This window comes from Castor canadensis, chromosome 11 (genome assembly GCF_047511655.1).
Source record: "Castor canadensis chromosome 11, mCasCan1.hap1v2, whole genome shotgun sequence".
Taxonomy (NCBI): Eukaryota; Metazoa; Chordata; class Mammalia; order Rodentia; family Castoridae; genus Castor; species Castor canadensis.
Window position 1 is genome coordinate 77,900,346 of NC_133396.1, and position 26,952 is coordinate 77,927,297.

At 36.9% G+C, this 26,952-nt stretch overlaps 1 protein-coding gene across 7 annotated transcripts in view; it reads right to left on the reverse strand.

Annotated features, from left to right (window-relative positions):
- The window catches only part of Hmcn1 (hemicentin 1), a 441,079-nt gene that overhangs the window by 123,061 nt on the left and 291,066 nt on the right, over positions 1–26,952 (reverse strand). For 6 of the 7 annotated variants that reach the window (XM_074047248.1, XM_074047249.1, XM_074047246.1 and 3 more), the window contains 9 exons: positions 23,939–24,040; positions 23,004–23,180; positions 21,829–21,980; positions 19,799–19,931; positions 16,432–16,607; positions 13,723–13,819; positions 2,655–2,777; positions 1,862–2,023; positions 757–1,038 (listed from right to left, as the gene is read on the reverse strand). In XM_074047248.1, the coding sequence (XP_073903349.1) occupies positions 757–1,038; positions 1,862–2,023; positions 2,655–2,777; positions 13,723–13,819; positions 16,432–16,607; positions 19,799–19,931; positions 21,829–21,980; positions 23,004–23,180; positions 23,939–24,040 (1,404 nt within the window). The remainder of the gene's footprint in view (positions 1–756; positions 1,039–1,861; positions 2,024–2,654; positions 2,778–13,722; positions 13,820–16,431; positions 16,608–19,798; positions 19,932–21,828; positions 21,981–23,003; positions 23,181–23,938; positions 24,041–26,952) is intronic. The other variant, XM_074047247.1, reaches the window with a different exon arrangement.

Below are 26,952 nucleotides of genomic sequence, written 5' to 3' on the forward strand. Positions count from 1 at the left end.
GCTCACACCTGTAGTCCTAGCTACTCAGGAGGCAGAGATCAGAAGGATTGCAGTTTGAAGCCAGCCTGGGCAAACAGTTTGGGAAACCGTATCCAAAAAAAACCCTATCACAAAAAACTGGGCTGGTGGAGTGGCTCAAGGTGAAGGCCCTGAGTTTAAGCCCCAGTACTACCAAAAAAAAAGGTAATAATTTTCTCTTTTTTACATTCTGATTCCTTTATCTTTGGCAGACATACTGGCTGCAAACTATAAGATAGTAATACTGAGCTTTGTGTAAGTTTTACGTGGATTCAAGTTATAAATTACCATTGCTTCTATAGATTAAGTTTTATTTCCAAATGTATGTATTCCAATAGCTTTCATTAATTAAAATCTTAAAGCTGATTTCTGTATAACTCATACTCAACAGATGCCGAGTCAGTAAGCTACAAGGTTGTACTACCTTTTAGTTATGAAAGCTAATTTGGAAAAACATATACTTAAGGCATTTTACCTGAGACAGCATCAAACCAAAAACCAAAAGTACTAGAAGAAGGCAATTTTCTACTTTACTAGGTGCTTTCCAAAAAATATACCCACATGTGCTTATCTCAGCAAGGTAGATAACATGAGGTCAGACATAGAAATGATGAGACTTGGCTAGGGCAGTGATACATATGTAGACTAGGATGGACTAAGTCAAGGTTTATTTCTCATCCAGGATGCTAGATTATACCTAGTCAGTGAATAGACCCTATTGAACCACTGTCTACTTACCATGTACACTTAAGTCATATTTTCTGTCAGTCATTCCTGCTACATTCACAGCAACACACACGTAACGCCCTGTGTCTGATACATGAATGTTTTTCAGCTGAAGAATGCGACCTTCATCCAATATTTCCACTCCCCTCCCCCTGGTCAAGGGGTGGCCATCTTTCATCCAGGTCAATGTTGGCTGGGGAACACCCTGCACTTCACACTCTAAGGACATACTCTTCCCTCGAGTCACAATAATTTCAGTAGGGTGGCTGCCACTGTTGGTTACAGATGGTCGAACTAGGAGAAAAAGAGACAACAAAAAACAAGGTAAGAAATGTTTGCTTCAGGTCTACAGAGGAATTTTAGTTAGTCAAAGTTAAGTACATTTTTACACCAAAATACCAACTACTTAGAAAAGAGTCAGGACTAACAGATATGGCATTATTTCTCAGCTTAATTCACCTAGTTGATGGTGATTCTAAGAACAAAAATTAGGCCAACTCTCATACATGTGTGTGTGTGTGTGTGTGTGTGAGTGTGTGTGTGTGTGAGTGTGTGTGTGTGTGTGTGTGTGTAGAAGAGTGGGCCAGTGTCACCAAGCCTGTGTTCTAGTGAAAGTTCTACCATACATGGGCATGTGACCTCAGTCAGCCATAGAAAGTCTCTGAACTTAAATCCCCACATGTGCAAAATATACATGTCTCACATAATAGTTCACGTTAAAATTAAATGAGATAATATAAACATTGAAAAACTTTCTACAATCAAATATTCTTTAAAATAAACTATTTTTGTGTATTATAAATATACTCTACAGTTCAATCTCCTCTCTTCCCCTTCCACATATCCTGTCTTCTGCCTCTGGTAAATTATAGCCACATGGACACTTCTGTCACTGGCAAGCTGACACAGAGTGGACAGCCATATTGCTGAGTAAAGAACAGAAAGAAAGAATTGCTCTCCGGTTATATGAGCAGAATTTAAACATATGGGTCATATGATAGCTATAACCATACCACTTTGAATGAATCTTAAAGATCTAAAGAAGAAGGAAAGGGAAAGAAGGAAGCTTAAAAAAAAAAAACAACTGTGCCCAAAGCTTGGCTGCTCCATGGCTTACCGTAAACGTGAAGCTTGTAGTCTTTCTTTGCAGTTCCAGCCACATTGGATGCCACACATGTGTAGAAACCTGCATCAGACTTTTCAGCAATTGAAATTTGTAACTGCCTTCCTCCTGATAAAATCCTAATTCGCCCCACAGAGTCAGCCAGCACTGGAGAATCTGCAAAGAAATCCAAATGACAGAAATATACAGTACTCCATACACATTCCCAGATAAGTACACGTACTATTTACTTACTTCCTAGGTCAAGTACCTAAAAATCAGAAAACCATGCAAAATAATCCTGCCCTGTACAAAATGGGGGAGGGAATAAAAGTTGGATTGAACAAAAATACAGATAATCTATTTGATACCTAGTGGGCAAAAGTAAGAATGTGTTGATGAATAAGTTGAAATCTAGTCAATTGCAGGATTTAGTCTTATGTTGGGAGACTGTCACAAATGTAGCAAAAGTGTTGACTTCAGAAAAAAAATTTTTAGTCTGGTTTATGAAAGAAAACTTAATTCTTTGAATGGTAGATTCTTGATAGCAGCCCCATAATGGAGTTGATTTAAAAATAATTAATGAAGAAAACTGTTCCCTCCCCCGGGGAGCAGTTATTCTTATAAATGAAGACTTTCAGTTGTGTAGAAGTATTACATGTTGAAATTGAATGTAAAGCAATTTTGTTGTCTCGTGTTCAGTATGCATAGTTCAGGAAAGATTGCTTATAAACTGACGTGTTTGCCAAAAAAATAAATATTCCTTTTATATGTATATATTTTATAAATTTCATGGATGAAAACTGACCTTTCTTTTTCCAAATGAGATTAGGGGGTGGAATACCACTTGATTCACATGAGAGACTAATGAAATTCCCTTCAATGACTGTAAGTTCAGCAAGTTCATCAGAACCATAAATACTTGGTGGTACTGAAACAAAAAAGAAAGAAAAATATCATTTTTACACCTTTCACATATTATTTCCCTAACACTTTACATGTAAGGAAAAGATTTTCCTTCAAATTACGTACGAAAATAATTAGGAGCACATGAGTTTGCCATATCAACACCACATCAAAAGTCACATGTAAGGTGTAGAATAAATACCTAACAGCAGAGTTTCCCATTTTCGTAGAAATTTAATAATCAAGGTATTCAGAGTGGCACAAAATGAAGCCAACTTATTATAATTCTTTAGGTTTTGTGGAAAAGCTAACAAACCTACCAAGCCTAAGTTTAACCCAGTCTCTGGTGTCCAGCTACCTTTGATATCTCAGATCCTGAACACAGTCAGAAAACATTAGGCTTATAACACACAGTAAGGAACAGAGGTGACTTTCCTCTATGAAATGGACATGTTATCTGTTCTGCATTGCACAGCCTGCCTCCCTGCTGCCTCCAGTGTTTCCCTGGGGCCTTCAAAGTGAATCTGGACTACCCATGCCTTTTTCTCAGAGACCGAGGTCTACACTCCCTGGCTGACTCCCTTCTCTGCCTCAATTATCATGTGGTAGATATTTGTTCTTCTAAGCTCCTGGGAGCAGAGGAAGGAGAGAATCTGCCTCATCCCCCAGTGCAGCTTCCAGTCATTGTCCAACTGCCCCCTTCTCTGCAAAAGCCCCTTTTCTTTAAAAGTTCATGGGCCAATTCATTTTATCCCTAACCCCCATCAGAACCTGTCAATCTCCTATTCTCTGAACAGTTTGATACGATATGTGTTTTTTCATTCTTTCTCTCTATGCCAAGTCCTGTCATCATGCTGTATGAACTCAACATCAATATATAAAAATCCGTCTAAATACCCTGTCTAATCAGTTCCTGGATTTACTTCTTCTTTTTTTCCATCAGAGGCCACATGAAGATTTTTCATTATCTAGAATAGTCCTCTTATAAATTTATGAATTTAGGCCACTGCTCCATTCCTCTTGCTCCCTCACTCAAGTATCCCCAATTTCCACTTCACTATCCCAATTAAATCTCATGTCCTTTTACATCTCAAAAGTTCTCCCTAGTCAGATGCTTTCTTTTTTCTTTATTGACTTCTCTAGGCACTTTAGATTGCTTTCACCTTCTCCTTTGACAATATTCTTAACCTCTTTGCACCTCTGTCCGTCCTGTTTGGCAGTACCTTACTCTGGATGAGTCCTACAGTTCATACTGTCATCCACATACAACGGATTGGAAGTTCTATGGAAGAAAATGACACAATTCCACAGATTCACCCTACTATAAGTTTATGATCTCCATTTTAAACTCTACCCTCTGATACCTCTCTGTGGCTTCCATAAATACAAGCAGTTGCAAGTTTGCATCTGTAATGAAGACCCTATCTCAAATCTAGATTTTTATATCCAAATGCTACTTAATATCTCAACGTGGATGCCAAACTTGACTTGTCCACAGTGAACTTGGCCACCTTGGCTTCCTTTCTGAGGGAAAACACTACTGACCACACTGATCAGTTGGCTAGGCTGCATGGACATCATTCTTTACTGCTTTTCATTCAACTTCTTAAATATCCCTGGAGCTAATTGGCTTTCTTTTTAAAAAAGATCTGAACATTCCAGTCTCTCCTTAAAGTCCTTTTTAGCATCCTATTGCCTTTAGAGTCAAATCCATAGTTTTTTGTTTTTTTGTTTTTTTGAGACAGGGTCTCTCTTTCTATCCTGGTTGGCCTAGAATTTGAAATGTAGCCTATCATTCTGCTTCTGACACCTAAGTGCTAGGATTACAGCTGTGGACTACCACACTTGGATTCAAATCCATACTTCTAAACTTGATTTTACATGTCTTTCTCAACCTGACCCATTTTGTCATTCTATCTAATCTCTCCTCTCCTTCCTCTGTACCACACTCTGGGTACCACAATGACCCATTGGTTTTTTGAGACAGAACTCTTCCATCCTCTGAAGCATTAATGCCAACTCATCTGTAAGGTTTCCATTAGACGTTTTGTGTCCTGATATGCCTTTCCACATAGCTTGTAGGAGATTTAGTTTTAATTGACTATGTAAAGACTTTTCTAACCCCAGCCAGCTATAAGTTCTGTGAAGATATCATCTTTATCTTTCTCATTAAACGCTGTATGCCTGCACATGGCACAGTGCCTAGAAGCCTAGAACACAGAAGGCACACAATATATATTTTTCAATGAATCTATCTTTGACTTCCTTATCATCTATGATTATACGTACTTCATTCTACTTTACACTATTAAATTACTTTTTAAAGGACCATCGGTCTGCTCATTGCTACATGTCTAATTTGACTTCTCTGCAATATGTGATATTATCCATTCACTCATCCAAACATGCGCAACTCACAACTTATTCAATGTCTGTGTTCTTCTGGGAACACCACTGTCCTGAGTTTCCATGACATGATTTTTGCTGTTTTCTTCTTGCTGATTTGTTCTTTATCATTTTCCTACTTGGGGTCTCTTTTTCTACCTCACTTGCCATGTGGTACACCTGGTAACCATTCTATATAGCAGCTCCTTGCACCCATTCTTCCTACCATCCTTATGGCATTTCAACTGCTGGCTATATAGTTATATCTCCATCTCCAATCTTGTTTTGTGAACTCTTCTCTGTCCTTAACTACAGGCTTGCACTTCTGACTGCAGGGAACACAGCCTCACATGGATACCTCAAATGTCACGTGTTAAAAATGAATTCTTCACCTCACTTTCTTCTTTATTAATACACATTAGTTGTCCAAAATAATGGGTTCCACTGTGACATTTTCACCATGACACATCATGGTCTGATCATGTCCACTCTCCCTTCTACTTTCTCTTGCCCTTCCATCTCCCTGTCTCACCTGGTCCCCTTGCTTTCCTTAATAGTTCTCTCCACTACTTTCAGGTCTCTTTTTTTTTAACGTTTCCACATATGAGAGAAAACATGCAATACTTGTCTTTCTACTTCATCTCACTCTTTAATTGATCATCACTTCTAATTTTCTTTTATTCACTCTCCTTTATTTTCAATATTTATAACACTCAGTGCAGTGTCTTGTCCATATTGAAAGATAAATGAGTATTTTCTCCATTTGAAAAAAACAAGGAAGAAAAGAAAAGTGAAATGGGAAGGAAAGTGAAAAGGAAAGTGAAATGATGAAAAGATGTAGAAACAGAAGTTAATGATGCATAACTAACATGCAGTAAATATGAATTTGCTATATGGTATAATTTGCTAACTAAAAGAAAGTTGATCTTCTTACAAAGTGAATAACAGAACTTCCTATCTGCCTCAAGGATTTAAAAAATGATAATAATTATTTAGCAAGTCATTTCCTATACAAATGAATCCTTCAAAAATAAAAGTCTGGCTATCCCAAGATGGTGACTAGGGCGCAGAAGCAGACAGCGTGAGCTCCGAGACTCCAAAACCTCCCTGAGACACTGCAGCCACACTTGGGAGAAATAAAGCAACAAGGAGAATCAAAACTTTGATATCCTGAACCCCTAGCCCGTGGAAAGCTTCTCCATACCACATTACAATGAGGAAACAGGAGGGCTGCTGTGCCACAGAAGCCAGCTTCAAACCTGCTTGGGAGACATTCAGCAGACCATCAGGGGAACACCCACTGTCATGCACTTTTCCCCCAGCCACCGCTAGGATAAACCTGCATAGCCCCCTGGGCAGACTGACCCCCACAAAAAAAAAAAAACCTGAACAATAAACAAGGAACTGAAAACTAACACACAGAAGAGGGACAGAGTTGCCAAAAGCGTACCAGAGAAAGGGAGAGGGGCAAGGAGCTGATATCCACCAACTTTCAGTAAACAAAGGCTGGAAAGGCAGAAGGGCCAACAGTGGGTAGGTGATAATCCACTGCCTGAAATAGGGCAGGTAGCGGTTCACAAAGCTCATCTCCTGAGCCAGTGAGCAACATCCAAAGTCAAAAGACACTGCAAAATTGAAAAATAATCAGCAAACTATCACAACACACTGACAGCAGGGGGCCAGCTGACAGATCACTGACCTTCTCCCAGAGAAAGGGGGCGAGGAAAAGAAATAAACCCCCAGTAAAACAACACAGTGAAACCACAACTCCAAAGCAGGACAGCTTGTGGGCTACAGAGCTGATTCCAAAACCTGAGGACAACATACAAAATTAAACTGCCACATCCACTGAGGAAGAAGCTGACCAAGCAGCTGCCTCTGAAAGACAGAAGGAAAAAAACAAAACAAAACAAAACACTACTCAACCACCTGGCCAGACTATATAGAGCTTCTCCTTAAACACCAACACCAGGAATGGATGCTGGTGGAGTAACACCATAACTCAAACTAAGACTAATATTCTATTGTTCCAGAACCTGGAATTTTTGGTTGGTTTGTTTGCTCTGTTTCTTATTTATTTGTGTTTGCTTGTTCATCTCTCCACATTGATTTCTTTGGCTTTTTTCTTGTTGATGTTGTTGTTACTTTTACTATTGTAAATTAGCAAATACTAAATTATACCCAGACTAGGGACAGAAATAACACACACATACATAGGCACAAACCAATACAGCCAGAAAACAAAATTAAACCAAGGGAAGAAAACAGGTGACTGAAACCACCAACTAGCCTATCAAGAGCATAGTTGTACAGTACCAAATGGAGTGATAGGAAGATGAAAAAGGTATGAAAACCATTTTCCCCCTGAAGATAATTTAATACATGATTCAGAAAAAAATGAAGAAAATGGATACAAGATTCAGTACTCCAACAAAGCAAAGATAAATGACACCAAGGGACCCAATGATGCCCACAAAAACACCCTCAAAGAAGAAATTCTCCAACTAAACACTGAGAGTTTCATGGAGATATAACTAGATATGATTAACCAAAACATACAAGAGCACTCAAGAAAGTTCAAGACATCAAAAATAAAGAATATAAGAAGACACAGAAAAAAATAAATGAACTCACAGGAAATCAAAATAAACACCAAAGTAAAACAGAGAACACTATAAATAGAGAAATAAATGAATTAAAGAAGAAAATAGCAATATTAAAGAGGAAGTGACCCATGATACAGAAAACCTCAGAAAAAAGAATGAAACAGAAATACAAAACAAAATGGAAGGCCACTCCAGCAGACTAGAACAAGCAGAAGACAAAAATCTTAGAACTTGAAGATAAAATGGAAATTAAAGGAAAAACTGAAGAGCTATTAGTCAAACAACTCAAGACCTGCAAAAGAAATATGCAAGAACTCACCAACTCCATCACAAGACCAAACCTGAGAATCATGGGCATTGAAGAAAGAGAAGATCATGGTGCAAGCAAAAGGGATTTGTAACATATTCAAAAAAATAATATCAGAAAATTTCTCAAACCTAGAGTAAGCTATGCCCATTCAGATACAGGAAGCCTCCAGGACACCACACAGATCTGACCAAAATAGAACTACTGCACGACATATTAACATTAAAACAACAAGCACAGAGAAAGAACATGGAAGGCTGTATGAGAGAAAAAACAAATAACATACAAAGGTAAATGCATCAAAATCACAGCAGATTTCTCAACAGAAACTTTAAAAGGAAGAAGGGCATGGAGTAAGGTATTCCAGGGACTGAATGAAAACAACTTCAAGCCTAGGATACTCTACCCAGCAAAACTATCATTCAACATAGGTGGAGCAATAAAAGTCTTTTATGATAAACAGAAACTAAAACAATATATGACCACCAACCTAACACTTACAAAAGATTCTTCAAGGAATTCTTCACACAGAAAATGAAAGCAAACAAAACCACAAGCGGAAGGGAAGCATCAAATCACAGGAGAAGAAAAGACAAGAAATCAGAGAGTAACATTAATTCAGCTGCACACAATCAAACCCTCAAACAACAGAACAACTAAATGACAGGAATCACCACATACTTACCAACATTAACACTGAATGTTAATGGACTTAACTCCCCCATCAAAAGACACAGTCTGGCAAATTGTTTTAAAAAGGAAGATCCAAAAATCTGTTCTTTACAAGAGACCCATCTCATTGACAGAAACAAACACTGGCTTAGGGTGAAAGGCTGGAAGAAGATTTACCAAACCAATGGTCCCCAAAAACAGGCATGAGTAGCAATACTTATCTCAGACAAAGTAGACATCAAACTTACATTGATCAAATGAGATAAAGAAGGACACTCCATACTAATAAAAGGGGAAATACAGCAAAAGGAAATAACAATTATCAACCTATATGCACCCAATGTCAATACACCCAATTTCATCAAACATACACTGAAGGACCTAAAAGCATTTATACACTCCAACACAGTGGTAGTAGGAGACCTTAACACCCGCCATGACTAACTGATAGGTCATCCAAACAAAAAATCAACAAAGAAATTCTAGAACTAAATCACACCATAGATCAAATAGACTTAGCCGATGTCTACAGCATATTTCATCCAACTTTGCACAATATACATTCTTCTCAGCAGCCCATGGAACCTTCTCCAAAATTGATCATATCTTGGGGCACAAAGCAAGCCTCAGCCAATGTAAGAACACAGAAATAATCCCATTCATTCTACCTCATCACAATGCATTAAAATTAGAACTCAACAACAAAAACAACAGTAGAAAACATGCAAACAACTGGAAGCTGAACAACACATTGCTCAATAATCAGTGGGTCATCGATGAAATAAAAGAGGAAATTAAAAGGTTCCTGGAAGTTCATGAAAATGAAAACACGACCTACCAGAACCTATGAGACACAGCAAAGGCAGTCCTAAGAGGAGAGTTTATAGCCATGAATGCATATATTGAAAGGACAGAAAGATCTCAAGTCAATGACCTAATACTACAGCTCAAACTCCTAGAAAAACAAGAACAAGCAAATCTCAAAACAAGCAGAAGGGAAAAAATCATAAAAATAGGGGCTGAAATTAATGGAATAAAAACCAAAAAAAAAAAAAATACAAAGAATCAATGAAGAAAAAAGCTGGTTCTTTGAAAAAATAAACAAGATTGGCAAACCTGCCTAAAATGAGGAGAGAAAAAACCACATCAGTAAAATCAGAAATGCAAAAAGGGAGATAACAACACACACCATGAAAATCCAGGGAATCATCAGAGACTACTTTGAGAACCTATATTCCAATAAATTTGAAAATCTTGAAGAAATGAGCAAATTTCTAGATACTTATGACCACCCAAAATTGAACCAAGAGGGTATTAATCACCTAAATAGATACACAAGACAAAATGAAATAGAAGCAGCAATAAAGAGTCTCCCAAAAAAGAAAAGTCCAGTATCTGATAGATTCTCAGCTGAATTCTATCAGACCTTTAAAGAAGAACTGATACCAACTCTCCTTAAACTTTTCCATGAAATACAAAGGGAAGAAACACTGTCTAACTCATTTTTTGAAGACAGCATTACACTCATCCGAAAAGCAGACAAATACACCTCCAAAAAGGAAAAGTATAGACCAATCTCCTTAATGAACATTGATGCAAAAATCCTCAACAAAATAATAGCAAACCAAATCAAACAACTATCAGAAAAAGATCATTCACCTGACCAAGTCGGCCGCATCCCAGGGATGCAGGAATAGTTCAACACACACCAATCTATAAATGTAATAAAGCACATTAATAGAAGCAAAGACAAAAACTACTTGATCATCTCAATAGATGCAGAAAAAGCCTTTGATAAGATCCAACACCACTTCATGATAAAACATCTAAGAAAACTAGGAATAGAAGGAATGTACCTCAACATTGTAAAGGCTATATATGACAAACCTATAGCCAACATCATACTTAGTGGAGAAAAACTGAAACCATTTCCCCTAAAATCAGGAACAAGACAAGGGTGTCCACTCTCCCCACTCCTATTCAACATAGTCCTGGAATTCCTAGCCAGAGCAACTGGTCAAGAAGAAGAAATAAAAGGAATACAAACAGGTTAAGAAATTGTCAAAATATCCCTATTTGCAGATGACATGATCCTATAACTTAAACATCCACAAAACTCTACCCAAAAACTCCTAGATACCATAAACCGCTACAGCAAGGTGGCAAGATACAAAATCAACTTACAAAAATCATTAGCTTTTCTATACACCAACAGTGAACAAATTGAGAAAGAATATATGGAAAGAATTCCATTTACAATAGCCTCAAAAAAATCAAATACCTAGGAGTAAATTTAACAAAGGAAGTGAATGATCTATACAAGGAGAACTACAAACCCCTTAAGAAAGAGATTGAGGAATATTACAGAAGGTGGAAAGATCTCCCATGCTCATGGATTGGTAGAATCAACAGAGTAAAAATGGCTATACTACCAAAAGCAATCTACATGTTTAACACAATTCCCATCAAAATCCCAATGACATTCATCACAGAGACTGAAAAATCTATCTTAAAGTTCATTTGGATATACAAGAGACTGTGAATAGCCAAGGCAATACTCAGCAAAAAGAGCAATGCTGGAGGTAAACTACATTACAAAGCAATAGCAATAAAAACAGCATAGTACTGGCACAAAAACAGACATGAAAACCAGTGGAATAGAATAGAGGACCTGTTATATAAATCCACACAGATAAGCACACCTTATTTTTGACAAAGGAGCCAAAAACATATGATGGAGAAAAGACAGCCTCTTCAACAAATGTTGCTAGGAAAAGTGGTTATCTGCCTACAAAAAACTGAAACTAATTCTGTGCCTATCACACTGTACTAGTATCAACGCAAAATGGATCAAGGACCTTCTTATCAGACATGAAACTCTGAAGTTAGTACAAAAGAGCAGGGAATACTCTGGAAGCAATAGGTATAGGCAAGGACTTCCTCAATAGAACCCTAGAAGCTCAGCAACTAAGAGAAAGGATGGAGAAATGAAAAAGTTTCTGCACAACAAAAGAAATGGTTTCTAAACTGAAGAGACCACCCACCCTGGGGGAGAAAACATTTGTCAGCTATACATCAGAAAAAGTACTGATAACCAGTATATACAGGGAGCTGAAAAAACTAAACTCTCCCAAAATCAATGAACCAATAAAGAAATGGACAACTGTTTCAAAAGAAGAAATTCAAATGGCCAAAAAACACATGAAAAAATGCTCACCATCTCCAGCCATAAAGGAAATGCAAATCAAAACCACACTAAGATTCCACTTCACCCCTGTTAGAATGGCTATCATCAAAAACACCACCAACAACAGGTGTGGGTGAGGATGTGGGAAAAGGAACCCTCGTACACTGGTCGGAATGCAAGTTAGTGCAACCACTCTGGAAAACAATATGGAGGCTTCTTAAAAAACAAAACATAGATCTGCCATATGATCCAGCAATCCCACTCCTAGGAATATACCTGAAGGAATGTGTTACTCCAGAGGCACCTGCACACCCTTGTTTATTGCACTGCTATTCACAACAGCCAAGTTATGGAAACAACCAAGATGCCCCACTACTGATGAATGGATCAAGAAAATGTGGTACTTGTACACAATGGAATTTTACTCAGTCATGAAGAAGAATGAAATCTTATCATTTGCAAGTAAATGGATGGAACTGGAGAACATCATCCTGAGTGATTTTAGCCAGTCTCCAAAGACCAAAAATGTATGTTCTCCCTCATATGTGGACTTCAGATCTAGTGCAAATGCAGCAATGTTGTTGGACTTGGGTCACACCCTAAGGGGAGAGCACATGCAGGAAGACTGGGGATAGGTAGGAAACCCAAAAGTTGAAAGTGTTTGATGTCCCCATTGCAGAGAAGCTAATATAGTAACCTTAAAGCAACAGAGGCCACGATGGGAAGGTGATGTGGAAGTAGTGAAGAGGTCTGGTAGAGATGAATCGATTTGGGTTATAATACACTTGTGCATGGAAGCAATGCTAGGAATCTCTCTGTATAGCTATCCTTATCTCAACTAGCAAAAACTCTATGTCTTTGTTATTATTGCTTATGTCTTCTGTTCCATAAAATTGGAGAAAGGGCAGAACAGGTTCTGCCTGGAAGCAAGGGGGTGGGGAGGAAAGAGAGGGGACTGGAGCGGGGGAGGGGGATGACCCAAACAATGTATGTACATATGAATATATGAATAAAGAGACAAAAAAGAGAGAAAAGTTGAAAAGGTCATAATTGAGACAAAAATAAATAAATAAATATCTGTTGCCCATTGGAATAAAATTATTTCTTCTATCTTCATTTTAATTTAAAATTTGTTTTGAATAAATTATTAAAAATCAAAGGTAAATCAGCTTATGATCTGAGTAGTTGGAAAGTTTAAACAAATATAACCAAAATTAAGAATGTCATAAACTAATTCATAGCAGTACTTAAAATAAAGGTTAAGATGTTGGAAATGGAAGAACTTTTTAATAATTAGCCAATAGCCCCAACCAAGGCAAAAGCTGTAGCTATGCAGAAGAATCACTTTCATTAACAAGTAATGGTAAAAGTCCGTGTGTGGAACGCTTTCCTTCCGTCTAAGTAGATGTGTTGTGTTTTTCTCTCACATACCCAGTTTAAACATAATTTCTGACTTGTTTTCACTTGACCAGGCCACCACTAGTTTCCAGAGAAATCCAATCACTGCAAGATCCTGGTTGTAGAAGATAGATAGCATGTCTCTCTCGGAGGTGAAAAAATCATTCTGCATCAAAGCTACGATGACTAATATCTTCAGGCTCAGGAAGTTGATCTATTGTTGCTCTTGGATCAGGTTTTTGAGCTGATACTCAGGACAACTCAACATCATTAAAAGGCACTGACTGTTACCCATCTCTGCGTTAAAACCAACTTTAGTAAACATGGATGACTGCCACGTTAAGAACTGACACAATAGGTAAAAGGTCAAACCACAGGCTGTAGCCTCTATTTTACAGGTGCTAATTGTACTTACCCAAGATGTTGACATTATAGTTTTTCTCCGTTTTTCCAGCAACATTTCTTGCTTCACAAGTGTAACGACCAGTGTCTTGCACCTGAGCATCTTCAATCTGAAAGCAAAATGATTCACAGTTGGGGGGCTTCTATTAATGCTCTTTGTGATCTCTTATTTCTAGTTTTTTTCTGAAGATTTTCAAACATAAAAAAAAAAAAGCAGAGCAAAATGTGAAATGAATTCCTACATACTCATCACCTAGATCCAACAGTGATCAAGACTCTAACAGTTTTCATCTATGTCATAACTTATTTTAACCTGGCTTATCCATGGTTGAAAACCTAGAAAGGCCTTTAAAATACAATTTAGATAAAACAACAACAACAAAAAATCAGCTAGGCTCTGGTGGAGCACACCTATAATCCTAGCTACTCAGGAGGCAGAGATCGGGAGGATCACAATTTGAAGCCAGCCCAGGCAAATACTTTAAGAGATCCTATGTTGAAAAAGTCATCACAAAGAAGGGGCTGTGGAGTGGCTCAAGCAGTAAGAGCACCTGCCTAGCAAGCATGAGGTTCAGAGTTCAAACCCCAGAGCTGCTACAAAAATAAATAAATAAATAAATAAAATAACAATGTCTGATAAAGTAATTTAGGGCTTTGAAAAGTTCAATCATTACATATCTAGTAAAATATTCAGCAAAATACACTTATTATTGCTTTATTACATATGCCTTTTCCTCATATGAGGGGACTTCTAAGCATCTTTAAATCAAGAATTATTTTCAATTTAGTTCCCAGTTTGGTGTGTGGTAATTGATTATCAGTGAAAACAAAAACTCCATGTATTCATGTGCAATATGTATCAATACTCATTCATCAGTATTCATTCATTCACCATTCAGCAGTTATTAGGAGCCTTGCATTAGGTACTGCAAGCAGAAGATATAAATAAATACAATGACACATGCAGTTTCTGATTTGAGTGCACAATCTGGTTGAGAATATAAAGTGTGAACATAAAAAGAGTTTAATAATAAACAAGTAAAAGTAACAATACAAGATAATGCAGGAAATACCACAAATGATCTGTGACTTGTGGATAAATACGTCTGCAATCAGTAATTTCTAAAACATTCAGAAGAGGAAGAATCACTGGAGTTGGAGTGATCACTGAAAGTACTGTGCATAACAGGTGTTCAATAATTGAGGTGGACAGAACTGGAATTAGAAGAGAACCAAAGAATATTAGACCTGAAATGGAACTTCAAATCCAACCTCCTCATTTTAAAGATAAAGAAACTCATAATCAATCAAGGGATCTGCACTGCCAAAATTCAGATGCTTAGTGGTAGACCCAGTCAGATTGGGGGTTACAGGACTTCCAAGTCAGTAAGCACAGGCTTGCACATCTCAAAAAAAGAGTTGGGGTAGGGTGGGTAGAATACAGAGGAGGGATGAACATGTGTTTAGTGCCTAGTGTGTGCCTGGCAAAATAAAATATTAAGATTCTATTATGTGATCTGTTTAAAGCTGTGTGTGAATAATGTTGGGTAATGTATAGGTAAGATAGTTTTAATTGTTCAGTTAGGGTTCAGTTCTATAGGTTTCATTGAGTGGATATTCTCCATAGTCCCTTCAATGGAATGTGCAGAGCCCAGGGTGTGTGACCTGGATCCATTGTAGAGATCAATGGATTTCCCCCAACACACAAAGAAATGAACTTCTATAGTCACTGATATTTGTGTTCGTACAATTGTCTACCTCTGCATTCCAGTCAGAGCTGAGATCTTACCAGATGCGTTCTAGAACGCTGGGCTCTACCTCTGAGCATGGGGTAGTAATTTTTCTTCCTTGGTATTTTTCTTTTTTGCCTTTATATCTCAGTTTGCTTATCCCTCTTTTTTTCCTCAATGATTCTGTTCTTCCCTTTCTCATCAGTTCCATTAATACATGGTCATAAATGCCAAGATCTCCACCTTTTTCCTCTAACATACACCTGTATATTCCCTCCTACTCAGCCCCAGTGCTTCTGTCCTCCACAGGTAAGCTGCTCAGCTTACTGCCCTGCCCACAGGCTGACACGCATCATCCCCATCTCAAGATTCTCTGCTAAGAATAATCTTCCTCACCCAAGAGGTTATGTGAGGTTAGTAGTACGGATTCTGAAGCTAAAATCCCTGTGTTCAAATTCAATTTTTGCTAAAAATAACTAGGCCGATCACTTGGCTACCCTTCCAATTTCAGTGTTGGGTTATAAGTGTTCAGGCCTTTTGTCCTCCTGAATCTAATTCCTTAGCTTGGATTTCAATGCCAGTTTTAGTTCACTCAGATTCACAATGTCAACATTATTTCAAATACTCAGTTTGTGAAATTCTCTGTTTCAATTAAACTAACTTATTGCTTTCCTTAATCAGGACTTCAGTCCTATTTATGTTTAAAAAGTTAGCCAGTGTTCAACACTCTTCTGGCTAACCAGAACCTCACCTTTTACTCTCCCTCATAAAATATGTCGTCGGTTCTATCCACTTGATATCATCAATCCAAACTTACAGCACTTACTGCATTTTTGCACTGAACTGTTATTTTTTCAGAGATTTATGTGAAGTTGCAAGACATCAAGGATGAGAGATGCCTCATAATTTTTGCATCAGGCGAGTTTAACAGGAGAAACACCAAAACCATGTGCTTAGAAATAATACCTGGTGAAATGAACTGGTAGTCTTACCTTTAACACACTTTCATTTTCAGAGACAGTAAGGCCTGGTTTCTTCAGCAAAGGACGGCCATCCTTTAACCATGTCAGAGTAGGAGGGGGAACAGCATCACTTTGACATAGTAACGTGACAGCTTGGCTAATGACGACAGAGACGTTCTGTTCTTCTCCCATAATATTTGGTGGAACTAAGTGAAAGATAATTTTCCCAAATGGATAAAACAGGCCAGCACACTGTTTACCTTCATTAATCATCAAGATATATACTGAATAATGTTACTGGGTCTTTCAAGATAGAGGCTTACAATCATACTAGCATGCCCTCTTTGCATCCTGGGGTTCAGAACCGAGGGTTAGTAAGTCACTGATCAATACATTCCTGTTGAACACAAACAGTTCTCTCTAACTTCTCAGTTAAAGGACTTTTAGAACTGGAAGCTCTCACCAAGTATGCTAGATGTTATGGATTAAGATTTTCAAAGTAATAACTCACTTATGAAGTATTTTAGAAGTAATGATGAATTGAAAGCAAATATGCTTTCAATATTTATTTACATTTTTTGCAAAAGAAATAAATTTCATAGTTACAGAAGCAAAATAAAAAAAATAGATTTGGATGAGAACAAAGAGATCATTTAGTTCTATCTCATGGTGTAAAAAACGTAAAATGGGTGGAAGATGAAAGATAATAGCTCACACAAAATACATGACTAATTGATGGCAAACCTAGGAGAATTCTGACTTGTAGTTCCATGTTCTCTTTTGTTTTCCATGGTGCCTTGTAAACTTTCTACAAAATGAGGACCATGTGGGATAAGGAACACCATAAAGAGCAAACTAAATCAGCGGGCAGCTGTATAACATACCCACAATTACATAGAAAGAGGAAATGAGTTGAATTTTTAATGAGATTAAAATTAGAATTCCCTGGCTTTAAGGCTTGTCAGATGCTGAAATGTCTTCCTGAAGAAATTTAAAGACCCTCCTTCCACTGAGTGTATGGACAAGTAAATGGTCATTTGTCTTAGACGTTTCAGGTATAGCTCTATCAAAAATGAGGGTGGGCTGCATGACCAGATTGTGGATCACAATATATATGTGGAAAGAAGCTTTTCTGGTTTGTATATATAACAGTTCAGAAAAGTCTTGAAAACAAGACTTTTGTAAGAGGTGGAATTACTTTGGCCATTTCTTACTAACTCCTTTAACTACTCAGGACTGTAGAAAATTTACTTTATTTGGAAAGGGTTTTTGTTATTATTGTTTGGTTTTGGTTCTGGTTTCATAAGAAAGGCTATGATGCATTCAAATGAATCCTTAGGGGGTTTTCTAAATGTGGTGGTAGAAATAAAATTTTTGTGGCAAGGAATATTATTATAGTCTATTACTCATTGTTTCAGGCTCAATCCCCCAGCATGTGGTGAAATTACAATGAATGCAATAGGCTTTGACTAGCTGTATTATGTTTTTGTAACCATGAGGTTTCTCTGCTACTATATCTGCTTCAAAGGGAAGGGTTAGGAACTACAGGGCATGCTTGTGTGCTGTTTCTTGTTGAAAGGCTTGAGGTAAACCCACAGGAATGGAATCTGAAGGAAGAAATACCCTGCATAATGGCTGGAACAGATCAGCGGAGCATTTGTGCAAATTTGTGATGCTCCTTCTCCTAAATTTAACAGCACACATAGACATATGTCTCTCAGTAAAGTGAAAGTACTCTATGGGAACCAGAGATGGTGGGATTGCTTTTGATATGTGACACACTACATAAAAGATACATGACTAGTCTGTTCAAACTAAGCATAATAATGTCATCATGAAAACAGACACATTTACAAGCCTCATAACAGAAATCCCTAAATGGAATAGCCAATTTCACAACTTGGAGTAAAGTTTGGTCTTTGGGGATTAAAAAAACACCACAACCATGTAAAATACATTCATCTTAGGTTATTTGTAGAATTTACAAAAGAACATGATCTCCAGAAGTGAAAATTTGAAACAAGCCTACAATTCAGAATGCTAACTTATTTCTAAATGCTTTTTCTCCAATTGCTTTTCTTTACAGCTAAATGAGTTGGATAAAATTCAAAAGGAAGCAAGATTTTAAAAACTGAATGCAAAAATGAAAAAAATAAGTGTTTGTATAAGAAACATAAATTAAAGCAAATCCAATCAGAGTTGAGCACATATATTACTGAAAAAAACGTCTATTTTTTCTATCCTGTCACTCACTTCCAACTTTGCATTGTCTGAGAAGAGAAAAAGGTCCCCCTCTTTTGGTCCTTGGCTTCTTTACAGGTTATCCCCATGTTGCTTTGTGGTTAAGATAGGAAAGGATGTATTGTGAACTTATTTCTCATTCTTCACATTATACCTATGGAATTTAATTACCCAAATGAGAGTTGCCATAGGACCATCCTTGCGGAGAGTCTGAAGGATGTGAGATAGCTAAGAAAGTTCTTAGCAGAAATTTAACGAAAAGATACTACAGGAATACAAATCTTTAAAAACCTCAATTCTCTTGTTTCAGCATCTCAGAATATGGTAAAACATATTATGAATTTATGCCAGGAAGGAAGATTTGGAAGGGAGGATATATATCACAGTGAACTATTCGGAAGTGAGGTAACATTTAAAGGAGAAGGCCTGCATTGAGTGTATCCTCCATATGACACCAAGAAAGGATCAGGTTCATTATTCTTCGAAAGAAGGAATGGAATGAAAACAAGGTACTTAATAAAGTTGGGAAGAATTCTGAATGCATTACCAGGTACACCAAGATGTAGAATGACAAGTATAATCAATGAATGGAGGCCGATGAGGTCCCAACTTTGTTCTGGGATACTTTTGTCAGTGATAGAAGCAGATGTCCCCTTCTGGACCATATGGCTACATTGCAGGTAGGAACAAGTAAACTTTGAACTTTGCCTAAATTTATGTCTACCTTAGCTTGCTTCTCTAATAGCCTTGGTTTCATAGGCATAGTACTGACCACAAAATATGCTGAGTGTAAATATAATCAAAGGTAATAAAAATTACTGCTTTGAGTAGAACAGATGACAAAGGCTGCTTGAACAGATATTTGCTTTAGTGAGAAGATTGTTTCTTCCAGTTGTAGAGTTGATATCCATAGTAATTTTCTTTAAGTATTCTATAAAACCAACACCCTACAGGCTGGATGTATACATTGTAACATAATAGAACTTCTGTAATGAGAGGGGAGGAATCAAGGTCAAATGTAAAGCAGAAAGAGAGTTTGATTTGAACTGTTCTTTCGATGTCGCTCTTTTGTCCTTGATTGTCAACAACTTCCCTTAACCTCCACAATGACCTTAGGACCCAAACACATCCATTTTGGAGCAGAAATAATACTAACATGTCTCACCATATACTCTGAGATTAATGTCCCTTTGTTTCTCCCCAGCAGCATTCACCGCCACGCAGGTGTATTTCCCTGTGTCACTTATTTGTGCACTGGTCAACACTAAAATGCGACCACCAGAGAGAACCTATCAACAAAAAGAAAGCAGTGTAACCACCATGCCCGTGATAGTGGTAGGGGTACTTTTCCTTATGTTCAAAGGCTGATCAACTGGCATTTTCCTCTGGGAGAGTTTCTGCATGGACAGTTTACAGTGGGCAACCATCAGGAAAAATCCTGTTCTCACCTTCTCAGTGGAAGAGTGTGAGTGACTACCACCAAACATGGTAAGAACCATTGAAAGCCAGGCTAATATATAACATCAAGTGCAGGTCAGATGTCATCTACTCAACACAGAGAGAGAGAGAAAGCCACAGGGGGACAAAAAGAAGTGGTAATATGAGGAATTAATTCTTCCAATTATTCTTGAAACAAACAGGTCAGAAGTTACAATCAACCACAAAGAAGTAGCCAAATAAACTAATTAGCTTCATTCATTGTCCTTTTTATCCCATGGATTTAGTGATTCCTCTAAATATTGACACTAACTGAGGGTCTTCAATGATCCCAAATTCTAAAAGATTGGATTTTTCAAAAACATTTGACGAATGGAGGCAGGTGTGCTGGTACATATCTGTGATTCCAGCAACTTGGGAGGCAGGGATTGGGGAGGATTGCAGTGTAAGGCCAGCCTGGATAAAAAGTAAGATCCTGTCTCTACCAACAAGCCACGCATGGTGATACATACTTGAAATCCCAGCAACAAGGGAGGCCTAGCTCGGCAGACCTCAGTCTGAGGCTGGCCCCAGGCAAAAAATGCCAGACCCCATTTGAAAAATAACTAAAACAAGTGCTGGGGGCGTGGTTCAAATGGTTGAGTGCCTGCCTAGCAGGCATGAGGCCCTGAGTTCAAACCCTAGTACTATAAAACACAGGCAAACAAACAATAACAACAACAAAAACAAAACTCTGAAAAATGTTAACTATGCTGTTTGCTAGGAAAATAAAATGTAACTTTAAATTAGATATGGGCATACATAAAAGATATTTGGGTTTGGTTCCAGACCACTGCAATAAAACAAATATCATAATAAAGCAAGTCAATAATTTTTTTGCAAATAAAAGTTACGTTTGGCGTGAGGGTGTGACCCAAGTGCCTGCCCAGCAGGCATGAGGTGCTGAGTTCAAACTCTATTACCACCACCACCACTAAAAAAAAAGTATGCTAATGCTATCCAATAAGTGTGGAATAGCATTAAGTCTAAAAACCAAGGCATATAAGTTAATTAAAAAGTATGTTATTGTTAAAAATGTTGATGATCATCTGAGCTGTTGAAAAAATAGCACTGAACAACTCATTCAATGCTGGGCTGGTATAAACCTTCAATTTGTTACAAAAAAAAAAAAAAAGAAAGAAAGCAATGTTACCAAAGGAAAACAAAAGGAACCAGAATACAACAAGGAATGCCTGCAGGTGTGCTTCTGTGTTGCTAACAATGAGTCAACATAATGCACTGAAATTTTTTCCTAAGACTCAAATTTCATTCCTTATGACATTCTCATAATCATTTCTCTAACTTTATTCTTTGGTGCTTTTTTTTCAGTAGTACATATGCTCTGTGTGTTTATCAGATTCATTATTATGTCCAGACATTTAAATATAAATTTTACCAGACAAGTCCTTTTTTGATGTGGATGGGTATTCCTTGTGGGAGGAGTAAAAAGGTGTCTCCTATCATGGCAGCAGGGAGAGAGGAACAGGGGTCTAAAGCAAATGGTAAAATTTAACCACTACATGGAAGGAAGCAAACCCTTAGAAATGCTGATCTGTTAATGATTTACTTAGAAACCCCACATGTGGGTATATTTTTTTCAAAATAACACTTGCTAATCCTTCTTCTCTAAATTTCTTAAACAGCATTACCTGTTTGTGCTTTCTGTGTTCAATATTCAGACGGAAGGTGTCAATAAACAAAAGAGAGTACCTGTATTCCATTAGTGAAGCTAGAGACAGGGCTCCCATCTTTCAGCCAAGTCAGACTCGGGGCCGGGATGCCTCTGGCCTCACATTCTAACCTCACCAGGTTATTAACCACCACTGCCACCATGTTACTGCTGCCAGAAATTGATGGGGGTACTGAAAAAATAAAATCAAAGTAAGGTATGTTACCAAGTTATGTCATCCTAAGATAATGCAAACTATATGTAATAGCCACAATACTGGGTTTTCACAGAGGACTTTTTGGTTATTTCTTTTGGTTAGGTTTTTTTCACATTTTATTTGCGACCTAATCATAGTCATCCTGTGAGGTACACTGGGCAATTATCAGTATCTTCAATTAACAGTTGTTCTGCTACTTTTGTATAAGAAATCAGGATTTTTTATTGCTGATTTGGGGTCTTATTGGCAGTACTGGGGTTAGAACTCAGGGCCTTGCACTTGCCAGGCAGGTGCTCCACCACGAGTGACACTCCCAACCCTTTTCACTTTAGCTATTTTTTCAGATGGGGGCTCTCAGTTTTGCTCAGGCCAGCTTTGGTCTTCGATCTTCACACCTATGCTTCCCATGTGGCTGGAGTGACAAGTGAGCATCACCAGACCTGCTTTGTGAAGACTGGGGTCTCAAACTTTTTTCCAGGCTGACTTTGAACTGCAATCCTCTCTATCTCTGCCTCCCACATAGCTGGGATTTTATAGGAATGAGTCATCATGCTCAGTTCAAGAAATGAGTTTTAATATCAGAGTGGATTTTTATTCCTTGATGGATTGTGTGGTGTGTGTGTGTGTGTGTCCATTGCATTTGTCATAATATTTTAACTACTACCTCACCTTAACAAGTCTTCTTAGAGATAATAACTTGGAAGCACTCCTTTAACTGATACCTATTCTGTTAGAATGTATTTATAAGCAGGGTTATTGTTGTTAGCTGACAAAAGTATCAATGACCATTTCAACAGTTCATCTAAAAACAAATTTCAAAAGCACACGAAAGTAGAGCATTTTAATATGCATCAGGAATAAGAAGGTACTTCAATTTTATAACAACAGGTCACTACATAATGATAACAATAACAGACTTGTTAAATATTTGCACCAGGATTTTGTAGAAGATGTTAGTCATTTTCCAACCCCAGGATGAATCTGGAAGACAGCACTTACCATGAATTTGAAGGCTATAAAATAATTCTGTCGCCCCAGCAGAGTTGATGGCCACACATTTATAGATGCCAGCGTCTGAGACCTGGGCACTTTCAATATCAATGATCTGACCGCGGTTCAGGAAGGTTATGCTGGAGGAACCCAAGAGTGGATGGCTGTCTTTGTACCAGGTGATCACTGAGAGTGGAAGGGGAGAAGATTCATGTAAGATTTTTCTTCTAAAATTCAATACACTATGTCAGATCTTAAGTAAAATTGTCACAACTGCTTTATTCTTATGCTTATCGCTTGAGTTTAGTTGGCTTAAATAAACATCTATTCAGGGCTAATTTTTAAGTCTATACAACTCCTGAAAATGAATTAACAAAAAGATATATTCCCTATTGTCTCTGATATATCAATATTATTTTCTCATAAGATTACAATGTATCCTATCTTTTTATTGTGTATTTCCTATTGAAAAGCTGACTATATTTCTAATCAAAATCCCATATCATACATACTATGGACTTCAAAAAATTTATTTGAAGTCCATATAAAAAATAATTTATTATTATTAATTCAGTGAGTAGTCTATTCATCATAAGAATGTACCGAACAAAGTGGTATTCACATTACAATGACTGTGACTTAGAGTCAATTTGGTTAAGCTTCATTAAGATACTTTAAAATAAATTAAAGACATATTTTCAATATACACGTATGTGATGATTAAGTTATTCACATATTTCAACATTAAGTGTACAAATAATTTCAACCCAAAGTAATAAAAAATAAAAAATGTCATCTATAATGATATTCTTATCAATATTTTACCCTTGAAAAGAATCCTGTGCTCTTTAGTAGTAATTGGTATATTATGCCCATAAACAGTACCAGTTATTCCCAGAAATCTCAAAATGATCATAATTTACAAAGTACCGAGGTAGACATACCAGGCAGAGGACTTCCAGCTGCCTTACACTCCAGCTGGATAGGGCTGTTCACCACCACAGTCTCATTCAGCACTTTCCCTGCATCCTCCAGGCTTGGGGGTTCTGCAAGAGATCCCAGCAGAAAATTATGTCATATGAGCTGGATACTCAAACTGAAATTGTTAGCATAATGGAAATTATCTTTTTTCTTTCTTCCTTTATTTCTTACATGGTGATATATTTGGAGTAAAATATAATATTAAGTAGAACTGAAGAATAGGATGAAAAATATATTAATATGTTTTTCAAAACATTTTTTTATCTGAGCTCACATAGGAAAATCCTTAGGATTGTTTAGTATAGTAAAAGACAGTTAACAGAATGTTTTGAAATTTCAGTTAATTAGACTGGTCTGCTAACAAATTACCTTTACTAATAAGTAATCTATTTGAACTCTTCCAGTGAAGAAGGAATCTGTATGTCCCAAAATATCCAACTTTATCTTAGACAACACTATCCTAAACCATTTTAGAAAATTAGAATAATTTGTGTATTTACTAGCAGGCTTTTTCCTTTTGATATATATTTAAAACAAAAAAGAAACACCACTTTCAATTTCAATGATTAATAATGCTGCTCTATTTTTTGCTGTATTTGGAAAAATATTAATTTGTGAAGTCAAAGGGATAACAACTTAGAACATCAGTGTGAGATGTTTCCGAAAGTATCTCAATGAGTGTGGGAAATGTATCAGGATGAGAAACTTACAAGTAAACTAAATGCTTCGTCTTATTTGATGATGATGTTGTAGATATAACTTAGCATCTGAAATTTGCCAAAAAAATACATTTATAATTTCAATGCATTGAACAGGAAAGCAAAAATTGTTAAAAAGCAAAGTCATTTCAAAAAATCTAAAACTTGTATGTTTCATTGTATGCCTGAGAAATTAACTGTATAGTGCATTTTCAAAAGGATTAGAAAATAAAATTACCCATGTAGACTGCGAGTGTATATTTATTTGTACATATTTGTAGTTCCCGAAGAGAATGTGTCTGTTATTTTCAAATGCCAATGGAATATTTTCCAAAGTAGAGTATTAATCCACAAAACATCAGCTTAGTATTTTATAATCATATTTGATAAAGCTCTAGTTAAAAAGAATTGAAATCAGTAGCAAAAATATAAAGCTATCTACATGGAATTAAACCTCATTTATGATGAAATAGACATAAATGTATAGGCTGAGAAAAACATAAATTAGAATGAATTTGACTAATATCAAAACCAATGGGTGTCACCAGACAAGTAAAGTACTAAAAGGAACTCTTAAGCCCTAATTAACATGTTTTAAAAACTAAGAAATAATGAAATGTTCTTAGTCCTCAACCAAGAATCTAGAAAAAGACCAATACACTAAACCACAAGAGGCTAGGAATAAAGAAATAATAATAATAATAAAAGCATACAACAACCTCAAAGAAAACAAAAATAAGTATGAACAACAATAAAATTCAAAGTTGCTTTTGAAGTCTGTCCTCAAAGGCAAATGCCCTTGAGAGTCATGTCTTAGAACTCACTCTTCCTTCACTCCTACAACTTTTTTTGTAATCATCTAATTCCATGTATTAACCCCTCCTGCTTAAGCATCTAAAATGTTTCTGTTTTATACACTGAGTTCTGATTACCAACACAGTATTAAGGGAAAAATAAGCCTTTAAATATGGTTACCTGACTTTTCCAACTACACAAAGGAAAAATAACTATCCCATACCACATTCCTTCAAAATAGTTATTTAAATACTTTCTAGAAGCCTTCTGACTAAAGTGCTCATTAAAGATTTTGACAGAAACAGCTGCTGCAATAAAACATTATGTGGGAATAAGAAATACAGGAGATGTGGAATGAGTTGGCTATTTCTCACTTTACTAGAGAACTTTAAAAAAAAAAGACTGAATTTCAGCAAGAATGACAAAGTTAGGTCTTGGAAAATCTGTTTCTCCATTAAAGAAATAATAATACTGGAAAAAATATGAAAATCAACTTTTTCAAAACTGGAATTTAATCAAGGCTTGTAACAATCTAAGGCAAAAAAACCCAAAAACCCAAAACTAAAAACAAAAACGACAAACTTAAACCACCAAACAACATCATCAGCAAAAAACAGACAAACTTCATCAAGAAGGGTGAATTTTGTGGTATTTTAACTCAACCTCCTGCAATCACCTCTCTCCAGCTCATCCAAACTTGAAAACAAATAATTCCACACTCACAGTGAAAAAACAAACTTAGTAGATACTGGAAGATGCAGAATGTGTTTGGAGCTCATTAAAAGTATCAGACTGAAAGAACTGTCATTACTCCACCTGTCTGGCCTTTCCCTGGAAATCCTCATTTGGAAGATTTGCCTTTATTTATCTAGACTCAGAGTTGTCTCAGTACAAATAACCTCTTTGCAAAGGGTATTTTATAGTCTCTAAATACAGACTTTAGAGAATTTGCGTAGGGAATCCACTACACTAATTTCTGTTGCTTCTATAATAAATTACCTCAAACTAGTGGCTTAAACATTACAAATTTATCTTATAGTTGTATAGGTCATAAATCTCAGAAAGCCTCTATGGGTCAAAATCAGGGCCTCAGCAGAGTGTAATTCCTTTCGGGAGGTTCTAGAGGAGAACCTGTTTCCTTGCCTTTTCCGAATCCCATTTCCATCCCTTGGCTTGTGGTCCTGATACTCCATCTTTAAACCCAGTTACTTCTGTCTGGTATTCTACCTCCTTCTTCTACTTTTAATGATTATATTGACTTTATCCAGGTATGTAATCTTTCTACTTTAAGAAGATGGTTAACAATCTTTATACCAGTGGGAGGGTGCAGGAGATGGGGAAAGGGTGTGGGAGGGTGAATATGCTTCAAATACGGTGCACACATGTATGCAAATGGAAAAATAATACCTGTTCAAACTATTCCAGGAAGCGGGGCAGGGTGGGATGAAGGAGAATGATGGAGGGGGTGAATTCAAGTATGAAAT